At 36.4% G+C, this 11756-nt stretch overlaps 1 protein-coding gene across 2 annotated transcripts; it reads left to right on the top strand.

Moving 5' to 3' along the window:
* Positions 8241–11524, top strand: LOC18785825 (beta-glucosidase 12). Of its 2 annotated transcripts, XM_020557883.1 has the most exons (13): positions 8241–8544; positions 8666–8735; positions 8833–8891; positions 9004–9079; positions 9269–9346; positions 9478–9565; positions 9657–9912; positions 9997–10112; positions 10218–10435; positions 10518–10549; positions 10657–10759; positions 10877–10985; positions 11098–11524. In XM_020557883.1, the coding sequence occupies exons 1-13, from the start codon at positions 8245–8247 to the stop codon at positions 11267–11269; spliced, it is 1677 nt and encodes a 558-aa protein (XP_020413472.1). In that variant the 5' UTR covers positions 8241–8244; the 3' UTR covers positions 11270–11524. The 2 variants fall into 2 exon arrangements, with proteins under 2 accessions (XP_020413472.1, XP_020413473.1); XM_020557884.1 differs by lacking the exons at positions 10518–10549; positions 11098–11524 and having other exon boundaries at positions 8255–8544; positions 10877–10969.

Raw genomic sequence — 11756 nt, 5'->3', positions numbered from 1 at the left:
TCCTTTTTTAAATTTAAAAATAGTATAGCCGCCCGGCTTTACGGTTTTGACATGTGGCACCTATGCATTGGGTGCGTCCTTTTTTTAATATATAAATAGCATAGGAGCGTGGCTATACTTTTTAAATAAGAAAATTTAATCTTTGAAAGTTCGCCGGCATAGACTTGTGTCGACGAACTTTCGTCTGGATAGGTTTTTTTTAATTTAAAAATATAAAAACCATATAATTAGTTCCTTTACTTTTGTTTTTTGGCTTACTTCTTTAATTTAATATATGTAATTAAGTAATATCTTACCCCTTTTCAATTACTTTAATTTCTATTTACTAAGTCTTAGTGAAATTGTTTGGGTGTCCTAATTAAATTTCTCCATAGCCCAAGATCCCTATCCATTACTCGAGTATATATTCTCCCTTTTTTATTTTTTACTTTTCCAGAGTTATTACCCATATAAAGATTCTGACACCTTCACATTTAATATTGTATTATACATATACGTACGTATTTCTCATGTTTAATACACCTATTGTCTACAAAATTTCAATAAGACACGCAAAATTCATATATTATACCCATAATTCTTACATAATATTGAATAAAAATAATATATATTTTTAAAAAAAGCAGCTATACTCAGTTTTTCCCTAATTGTGTTTAAAAATAGTAGAGTCGTGCAGCTATACTCCTTTTTAACTTTTTAAAAACAAAAATAGTATAGCGGGGCGGCTATACTTGTTTGACATGTGGCTCATAAGTGCTAGGCGCGGCTTTATATACATATATATAAATAGTATAGCCGGCCTTCTTTTTGATTTTTTAAAATAAATAGTATAGCCAAAGACTATACTCTTTTTTCCTTTTTTAAATAAAAAATAGTATAGCCGCCTGGCTTTACTGTTTTGACACATGGCACCTATGCGTTGGGCGCGTTCTTTTTTTAATATATAAATAGTATAGCCGCACTGCTATACTTTTTAAAAAAGAAAATTTACTCTTTGAAAGTTCGCCGGCATAACAAAATTCATTTATTATACACAAAATTCTCACATATTATTGAATAAAAATAATATATATTTTTAAAAAGGGGGTATAGCCGCACAGTGAAATAAATTTCTTTGCAAAACACGTGCATGCCATTAGAAGGGTGTTGAGGGTGCAACTCTGTAGAATGTCATGGTGCAAACGGTGTGAGTAGTTGCAAATTTTGATTTTAGTCTCCTAATTAACCACATGGGTCAAATTTTGAAAAGAATTTGACGGACCATTATTTTCTTGACACTGTCAATATCATTACTTTGACCATAAATATGTAAGGATGAGTTTGGCAATTACGTTATTTTTCTTTCAGCGGTTATAACGTCTTCACAACGTTTTTTTTGTTTTCTTTCTCTTTTAATACTCTTTTGACTGTTTCAGAGATAATGGATGCAAAATCTCTTTTTTCGCACCTTGAAGATAAGAGCTTCTTGTTTACAAATTAGACCAGGTAACTTTTAACTATTTAAAATTAGTCAATCTATCATGTAGGCATGAAATTTACAAAACAGACGTTTATATCACAAAAAATAAATGCGAAGTGGGCCCTATAAGGTATTCTTCAAAAAAATTGCAGAGTGAACCCTATAAAGTATCTATCATCTACCCATAAATGGATAATTAAATGCGAAGTGAGCCCTATAAGGTATTCTTCAAAAAAATTGCGGAGTGAACCTTACAAAGTATCTATCATCTACCCATAAATGGATTTTCTTTATATATATATAATTTTTTTTATAGGGTTTTTCACCGAAATGATCCATTCCCCAGCCAGAGAGAGAGGGAATAGGTGGTTGTGGGGGTGGTTGGTTGTTGCTATAGGGTAGGGAGTGGGTTGAGTTAGGAGGAAGAGGTTGGGTGGGGAGGGGGAGGAGGGATGGGAGAAGGTTGTTGGGGAGGGGTACTGGGTGGCTGTGGAGTGGTTTGTGGAGGGTATGTTAGTTGGACCGAAATGCCCCTCCATGTTAGAGTAATGGACAAAAATTGGAGATTTTTCTTGCATTGCTCGGAATTAAAACTCATGGACTTTAGTGATAAAAGTGGTAAGCTATCATGACCAAAATGACTTTTTGTCTTAACAAAATAAAGGGTTTAGGATGAAAAAAGAACGTGAAGAAGTGATAATAATTTTCATTGCCATAACTTGAGATTTTTTTTGGGTAATCTTGATAAGTATAAGTTGACTCTGGTTGGCATGGTCAGTGGCGGACCTAGAAATTTTTTAGCGGAGGTGCAAAATTGATTAAGTATGAAAAATAGTTTTTCGGAATCATCATTTTCTCAAGATAATTTTTGGCGGCTTTTATTCCTTACACATTAAATAAGAAAACTTGATTTTATGGGATTTTAGTATGAAGTATATATTGACTTAATGAGCCATCATTTTTAGCCTAAATCGTATTTTGCACTAAAACCGATTTTTCATATTTTGATTTGATAGGAATTTGATTTTCTAGTATTTTTATTTGAATGCAAACGGGGGGTACTTCCTTATTTACATTGTAAACTTAAGTAAATGAAGTAATATAAAAATAAATTAAAGTAAAATGACAAAGACATTTACTTAAATGTTGAAAATGGAAATAAGGTAATCTGTACACCAGTTGAGCAAAGAGACAGTTTGAAGCACCTACAATGGTTTTTCCGGCGAGGGGAGGTGCAAGTGCACCTCCTTACGCCTATGTAGATCCGCCAGTGGGCATGGTGAAATAAATTTCTTTGCAAAACACGTGTGCATGCCATTAGAAGGGTGTTGAGGGCGCAACTCTGTATGTCATGGTACAAATGGCAAGTTTCATATTTGGATGAATAGTCAAACACGAATAGTGTGAGTAGCTGCAAATTCTGATTTAGTCTCCTAATTAACCACGTGGGTCAAATTTTCAAAAGAATTTGACGGACCATTATTTTCTTGACACTGTCAATGTCATTAATTTGACCATAAATATGTAAGGATGAGTTCGGCAATTACGTTATTTTTCTTTTAGCGGTTATAACGTCTTCACAACGTTTTCTTTTTCTCTTTTAATACTCTTTTGACGGTTTCAAAGATAATAGATGCACAATCTCTTTTTTCGCACCTTGAAGATAATAGCTTCTTGTTTATAAATTAGACCATGTAACTTTTAACTATTTGATTAAAAATGAGTCAATCGCAAAGGACCCACTAGTGTAGTGATTTTGAGTATTTACTCCCTCAGGCAAGGTTTTGGGTTCGAGTCCTAGCATTCATATTGTGTGACAGGACCCGAACCAAATTTCGCTTTGGAATTCGAGTCGAACCCTGTGCGTGTCCGACACTTGGCGAATGTCGGGCACAATTGACCAAATTGCCCTTCTAATTAAAATTTTAACCTTGGCTCCTGCCGAAAATTCGGCAGAATCTCCCCTGTAATTTGTTCGATCCCAAAATTTCCACTTGTTAGAACGAGCAAAATATCCATACAACCAACTGCTAGCACTTCAATATACATGCCAAAAGTTCCAATTTTACAAACCAACACTTCTGTAACAAGGAGGCGCGGAAGGCAAGATGGCCCGGTGGTGGATTTCCTGTGCACGCTACAGCCTGGGGGCACAAAACATTTGAAAATGTGAGTGGACAAAAATAAAGGTTCATAAAATATCCTAAGAATATACTAACCCCCATTGTAAAAAAAATAGTTAAGTAAAACTGAATATGTACTCTACATTTGAAGCATACTAAACTCACGGCATTCACATGCTGAAATCAAGGTAATTATATATTTATATAAATATATACAATCGTATTCAAGAGCAATAAAACTTGCATGAAAGCACTGAAATCCAAACTTGCATAAAAACACTGTAATCAAATTTGCATAAAAGCAATGTACTTAAACCTTGCATAAAAGCACTGCAATCAATTAAAACTACCACTCGGGTGTACCCCTGTAATTCCGTCAATTCCCCTGGCAGGTCTCGGCGACACAAAGTCTATCCGAGCCGCAAACTGGCAGGATTCAGGGGACTATAGTCAGCCTGATCCGATGGCAGGCCTCAGTGATACAAAGTCAACTCGAGCCGCAACTGGCAGGATTCAGGGGACCGTAGTTAGCCTGATCCGCAATCCTGGCAGGTCTCGGTGACACCAAGTCACTTCGAGCCGTAAATCCTGGCAGGTCTCGGGACACCAAGTCAATCCGAGCCGCAAATCCTGGCAGGTCTCGGTGACACCAAGTCACTCCGAGCCGCAAATCCTGGCAGGTCTCGGGACACCAAGTCAATCCAAGCCGCAAATCCTGGCAGGTCTCGGTGACACCAAGTCAATCCGAGCCGCAAATCCTGGCACCCACGGTCCCAGCGATCCCAAAACTCGTGAGGCAAATGTCAAATGCACTGACAAAACTGAGGGTAAACATCGGCATAACTGAGGGTAATAACCATAGATGGGTACTCACGGTGGTTTAAAATATATAACATTTCTGGAAAATCTGCTGAAGAACTGAATTTTTTTTAAATCAAGAACTCTGAGAAAATATAATATATACTCCTGAAAAATCTGATAAATAGCTGACTTTTGTTAAATCGGAAATTATGCTGCTATTTTATCTGATGTAAATCTCAAACTCTGCTTTTTGTAACTCTTTAGCATATCGACTAAGCAGCATATAAATAAGATATGTAACTTCACAAAGCATACTAGGAAAAATCACAATTAATAAACCTTGTTCAAGATCAAATAATAAAACTCATTATATAAACTCATTTATATAAAATCATTTATGAAAGAAAGTCCACTCACTCTTGGTCCGAGCTAGTTAGACCTCCTGAAGGTCTCTCCCGCGGGCCTGCCTGGTCCCGGGTGCCTGGGTAAACCATCATGAATATTTAATTAATAAAATTGCTCGGTATAAGTTTTTAAGTAAAACTCTGACCCCCGACTTCTAGAAGTGCGTGCACTAATTTTAAAGTCATGTTTCTGCCTACTTAGGCATTTCAGATGTTTAAAAATCGTCTGAAAGGACTCAAGACTTCACTAAGCGATAAACTTTCATATTGGTCGATACTAAACCCCGTGGGGTCCACAACCTCCAATGACCAATCTGAGAGTTCCTTTAAGTTCCTCACATTTAAAGAACCATATCCTGCAAGTTTGGTCTGAAACTGACGATCGGATTGATTACGATCGTGAAATTATAAAATTTCCAAACCCTAGCCTCAGGGTTCGCAATTTCGGAGTATCTGGGACTCCGATTCGCAATCCGTCGAATCCTACACGATTCTGAAATTATTTGGAACAACATATCCGAAATTGAGCGTGATCCAACGGTTCAACAATACTGAACCCGGAAGTCGCATAATATGGAAAATCCGTTCGGGGCTCAAACGGTATCTAAATTGAGATCCGCAAAATCCTACACGCTCGTGACAACATAAGGATCTCAACAAGATACAGTGCCACTGCATTACCCTCACCCACGCGCCGCAGCACGAGCCGGCAGCGATGGGTGTCTAAAGCGATTACGCCTCGCCGGAAAAACTTCAAACCACGGCTCCAAACTCCTACCCTAGGTAAAACACCATATTTGGAGCCACTTTTGTTCTTGGACCTACCCCAAAAAGTGGCCGGAAGTGGCCGAAAACGGAGGCCGAACATCGGCTGAAACTTCAAGCTCAAACATCCAATAGCTACACTACGAATCGATCTAATCCTACCCAACAGGCAGCTAGAACAGCTCGAGAGGTTCAAGATCCACACCTGGGTCGACGGAAATGATGGCCGAAGGAGGGAGATCGACGGCGTTGAAGTTTCGGTGACCTCCCGGCGATTTTCTGCATTTTCCGGCCAGCACAGGCCGCGTCGCCGGCGGGCAACGGTCGGGGAAGAAAGAGGACGTCGTCCCGGTCGTTTTGGTACCGGCCCCGTCCACAGCCGTGGTCGGTGGCCGGAGATACGAAGGAGAGAAGGGACGGACACGGGAGAGGGAGGGAGGTCGGCGCGAGGAGAGAGAAGGCTGAGCTGGTTTTTATAAATCCAACTTCGAAATATTTATAGTAGTGCCACTGAGACTCTTTTGACCATAATTCTCTCGCTACAACTCCGATTCAGGCCCACTACGTGTCTATGAACTCATTTCACCGTGATCTACGCAACGGTGTAAGTGGAATTGTCAAATTCCTTCTTGATCAAAAAGTCGCCTTTTTCTTAATAAAATATTCCGAGGGCAAAATTGTCTTTTCGCAAAATATTATATTCCTTAATTGTGAATTTTAGGTTTGGGTTATTACATTGTGTGTGTTAGTTTAATATATTATCGCCCCTTTCAATAGGAAAGGTTTTCCAAAAAGTCAATGAATATTTACAAAACAGACGTTTATATCACAAAAATTAAAGGCGAAGTGGGCCCTATAAGGTATTCATCAATAAATTGCATAGTGAGCCCTATAAAATATCTATCACCAAAATGGTCCCCAACCATTGCTGAAGTTTCAACTAACCTCAAGATCGTTTGTGAAAACCCCACCAATTGGACATGTTTTTCTGATGTTTAAAAGAAATAAAAGTAAAATTCTATTATACGATTCCTAGTTCGTTAAACACAAAAGATAATCACATATTATGCCCAAGAATTTAAACAATCTACAAATTTACATTGTGAAGAAAACAATTCTGTGTCAAATTTCTTATCACAGTTTGACCCAAATGGCTATTAGGAGACTCAATCAGTCTTAGCGGCTACTCACACATATGCACCAAATATTATATTGTGAAGAAAAGATAATCACACATTCACATTGTGAAGAAAACAATTATGTGTCAAATTTCTTTTTACAGTTTGAATACAGCAGTTGAGTTTTGGGAGGAGACAAACTCATTCAAATATGAAACTTGCCATTTCCCTTTGTAAGTTCGACCGAAATGCCCCATGTTAGAGTAATTTGACAAAAAATTAGGGATTTTTCTTGCATTGCTCAGAATTAAAACTACATGGACCTTAGTATTAAAAGTGGTAAACTACAGGGACCAAAATGACTTTTTGTCTTAACAAAATAAATTTATTCTACATGTAGATGCATGTCAAAATATAGCACTGATTCCATATAAAATTCTAGGAGATTACAAAAAATATTTAAAAAATGATTTCGGAAGGTAAGTTTCAATTTTAGAGGAAAGAAGAACGTGAAGAACTGATAATAATTTTCAGATGTGCTTGAACAAGTCTGTAGCTAGCGTAGGTGGAAAACTCATCCTTTGCATATTTAGAGTCCAATAAGATAAACATGCAGTGATGACTTTTTGTTTTGTTTTGTTTTTTTGGTTTAAAACCCCTTTTCTTTCACTGGTTTTAATGCCATTTTTCTTCCCATAAAAGTTAACACCCTTGTCTTCAAGCCGTTTTCCTTTTGCTACTCTTTTGACGTTTTCAAAAGATAATTGATGTACCTTAAATTAGGACATGAAGGGAAATCTCATATAATATTTCAAAGCATTCCTTGAATCAATGTAATTTACTTGCTACATGAACACGAATCTCAAGAGTTAAATGTGGTGAGCTATGCTATGTGAAAAATATATTTCAAAGGATTAGAGAAAAGACCCTAATTGCATTGCCATAACTTGAGATGTCTTTTTTTGGTAATCTTGATAAGAATAAGTTGACTCTGGTTGTGCATGCCATTAGAAGGGTGTTGAGGGCGCAACTCTGTAGAATGTCATGGTACAAATGGAAAGTTTCATATTTGGATGAATAGTCAAACACGAATAGTGTGAGTAGCTGCAAATTCTGATTTAGTCAAACGTGAATAGTGTGGTCAAATTTTGAAAAGAATTTGACGGACCATTATTATGGGAAGTAAAATACCATTAAAACCAAAGGAAAGAAGGGTAACAAAAAGTCATTTCTGCATGTTTATCTTTAGGGTAAACAGAAAGAAAATTGCTATGAGAATTGTAGGTGGAACAGTGGAAGGCAATGGCATTACTTTGACCATAAATATGTAAGAGTTTGGCAATTACGTTATTTTTCTTTATCATGTCTTCACGGCTTTTTTTCACAGTTTGACCCAAACGGCTAGTAGGAGACTCCACTGTGCGGCTACTCGCACATATGCACCATTATATTGCGTGTTTGAATATAGCAGTTGAGTTTTGGGAGAAGACAAACTCATTCAAATATGAAACTTGCCATTTCCCTTTGTACCATGACATTCTACGTAGTTGCCCCCTCAAACCCATTCAATGCCCATGTGTGTTTACTATTCTCATGCGCAGGACGTACTTCCTCCTCTATATAAAGGCCATGCAGCATGCCAGCCAGAGCCAACTTATACTTCTCAAGATTATTACCAACAACAAAACAAACCTCAAGTTATGACAATGCAATTACGTTCTTTTCTCTTAGGCATACTGCTACTAATTGGCTTTGCTTTCACAAATAGCGAAGCTGATATTAGAGCTCCACCCACACATTTTGACACTGCTTCTCTCAATAGGAGCAGTTTTCCAGAAGGGTTCGTATTTGGTGTAGGTTCTGGATCTTACCAAGTAAGTCCTTTTCTGGGCTTTAATTTGAGTTTTGATTAGGGTTTTCTTTCAAATTCAGACCAAGCATCAATCCACGCAAGAATATTGACATCTTCTTCATTGTGTCTCTTGAATATTTCAGTATGAAGGTGCTGCAAAAGAAGGTGGTAGAGGACCAAGCATTTGGGATACCTTCACCCACAAATATCCAGGTTTGTCCAATCAAATCATCAATTAGTTAAAATAACAAAATCGTGCTACTTTTACTCTCATGCTCTAAATAAATAAATTTTCTATGATTAATTGCAGAAAAGATTAACGATAGCAGCAATGGAGATATCACTGTTGACCAATATCACCGCTATAAGGTTCATGACCCAATGTGCACACATTAAATTTTGAAGCATGAAGAAAACTCATCACATTGAAGATAAGCTCCCGATAATTTTTATCTGATTTCTTTTTTGTTATGCACTGTAGGAAGATGTGGGGATTATGAAGAATATGGGGTGGGATGCGTATCGATTCTCTATCTCATGGTCAAGATTGTTACCAAGTAAGTTCAATTGTGACCAATCGTCAATATTTCTGCCTTCACGGTTTTCGCTTAAGTAATGTGTCCAAGTTGCCTACCTAATAGAAGTCGAAGTTCAAGTTCGATAACATATAGCCCAATTTTTTAAAGTTCAGTTTAAATGTTATTGGTGCACTTATTTCTTTATTTTCTGGTTTTGTTAATTGTTAGATGGAAAGTTAAGTGGAGGAGTGAACAAGGAAGGAATCAAATATTACAACAATCTCATCAATGAGCTCTTACGCAATGGTGAGTCATCCCACTTTACATGATCAATAATTTATACAATAGGAGTTACATGCACTCATAAAAAATAAAAAAAATAAAAAAATCATTTTGTCAAACTTATAACTCGCTTTTATTGATGATGCTATTTATAGGTTTAACGCCATTTGTGACACTCTTCCATTGGGATCTTCCTCAAACTTTAGAAGATGAATATGGTGGTTTCTTAAGCCCTCATATTGTGTAAGTGAAGAAATTAGTCCTTTGAATGGTATTGATAATTTAATTAATAAATACAATTATGACATTTACATTTTGAAATCTGTATATACAGCAATCATTTTCAAGATTACGCAGAACTTTGTTATAAAGAATTTGGTGATCGAGTAAAGCATTGGATGACACTGAATGAGCCGTATACCTTCAGTAACTATGGTTATGCAACTGGGTCCCAAGCGCCGGGACGATGCTCCACTTGGCAACAGCTAAACTGCACCGGCGGAGATTCATCTACTGAACCATATTTGGTGACACACCACCAGCTCCTTGCTCATGCAGCTGCCGTAAAATTGTACAAAAATAGATACCAGGTACAATTAATTAGTTTGTTGCAACAAGAGAGCGACTACTTTACCTTTTTGTGACTCTAAAACAAACTAAATGTTCTTGTGCAGGCGTCTCAAAATGGAGTGATAGGGATAACATTGGTGTCAGATTGGTTTGAGCCCTTATCGGAAGAAAAAGAAAATAAAAATGCTGCATTACGAGCTTTGGATTTTATGTTCGGATGGCAAGTGTATTTTGAATTTGCTTATGCATATAATATTTGCTATTTACTAGCGAGCAATACAGAATATAATGTCAAGTTAATCCTTGAATTTTTACATTCTTATAGGTTTGCTGAGCCATTGACAAGTGGTGACTATCCGCAAAGCATGCGATCTCTTGTCGGAAGCCGATTACCAAAATTCACAAAAGAACAATCCAAGTTGCTAATTGGTTCATTTGATTTTCTTGGACTAAATTACTATACGGGTTACTATGCAAGTGATGCACCTCGAAATAACTCGGTATACGCAAGCTACACAACAGATGCTGGCGTTAATCTTTCATGTGAGTACAAGTTCATAATTTAATTCAAGAAATTTAAGTTTATAGGCTAATTAGATTCTGATATTCATATGTGTTGTGGCAGCTGAGCGTAATGGAGTCCTCATAGGTCCAAAGGTACACATCAAATTACTATATGAAGCCTTTATGATTTCGACCATTAATCGTTTTGCACTTACAAATTTGACTCCTAAAAATCTAAAGATCTTCAAATTTTGGTGCAGGGTGCTTCGGAATGGTTAAATGTTTATCCACAAGGAATTCAACATCTTTTACTCTACACAAAGAAAAAGTATCACAATCCAATTATTTACATTACCGAAAATGGTAATTTTGTCTAGCCTTAAGTAATTGCATGTGTTTCACATATTTTTGGTGGAAAACACGCACAAGTGGTACAAAGTCTAAATTTGTAACTACATAATAATGTATTATATATTGCAGGTGTGGATGAGTTGAATGATCCTAAATTATCACTTGCCGAAGCCCTTAATGATACCCATAGAATTGACTTCTACAATCGCCACCTTCATTATGTTCAAAGTTCTATTGAGTAAGTGTATTCAAAAATTCATTTATAATATTTAAATATATTTGTATATGGTATAGCTTTTGATTTGAATTATTGACGCTAATATATTTAATTTTCTTTGATTTCTTTTTAGCAATGGTGTTAAAGTGAAGGGATTCTTTCCGTGGACGTTGTTAGACGACTTTGAATGGAGTTCGGGATTTAGTATTCGATTTGGTATCACCTATGTTGATTACAACGATAGGCTTAAAAGGCACCCAAAACTCTCGGCGCACTGGTTCAAAAGTTTCCTTAAGAAGTATTGAAAACTTCAGATCATATTCGTCATTCAATATTTGTATTTAATTTAATAATGTGAATTTTATGCATGTAAAATAATACTAGGGATTCCAAATTTGTGTACATACAAAATTAGAATTCCAAATTTGTTTACATTCAATCATTTCAATTTTAGTCATTGTATAGGATTAAAATTGCATTCAACCCTCTTGTAAAATTAAACATTGATTTTTAGTCCTTTGATGAGTGTCAACATACGCATAATTATGAAACTCTTTTGTTTGTAGTCCTTTTACTGATTGTCTCGAATTTGAGTTATTTATACGTACTGACACCTTTTAAGGTTTTTCGTGTTTACGCAAAACCCTCAAAGGTCTTGGAAATTACACCAACACCCCGTTAGGTTTCAAAATGGTTTCACATAACTCCAAAAATCCAAAAAAAAAAAAAAAACCTAAAATTGGATGTAAAAGGACTCTTGCATAGACTAAAATACCCTTCATGATTTCAGAA

This window comes from Prunus persica, chromosome G2, assembly GCF_000346465.2.
Source record: "Prunus persica cultivar Lovell chromosome G2, Prunus_persica_NCBIv2, whole genome shotgun sequence".
NCBI lineage: Eukaryota > Viridiplantae > Streptophyta > Magnoliopsida > Rosales > Rosaceae > Prunus > Prunus persica.
This window is presented reverse-complemented; position numbering and strand designations above follow the sequence as displayed.

Bases quoted from the DNA above. Each gene is read 5' to 3' on its own strand.
- LOC18785825 (XM_020557883.1), top strand. From the start codon at position 8,245: ATGTGTGTTTACTATTCTCATGCGCAGGACGTACTTCCTCCTCTATAT. The intron at 8,892-9,003 runs GTTCATGACCCA...TATGCACTGTAG, and splicing joins ACCAATATCACCGCTATAAG to GAAGATGTGGGGATTATGAA. The intron at 10,760-10,876 runs GTAATTTTGTCT...TATATATTGCAG, and splicing joins TATTTACATTACCGAAAATG to GTGTGGATGAGTTGAATGAT.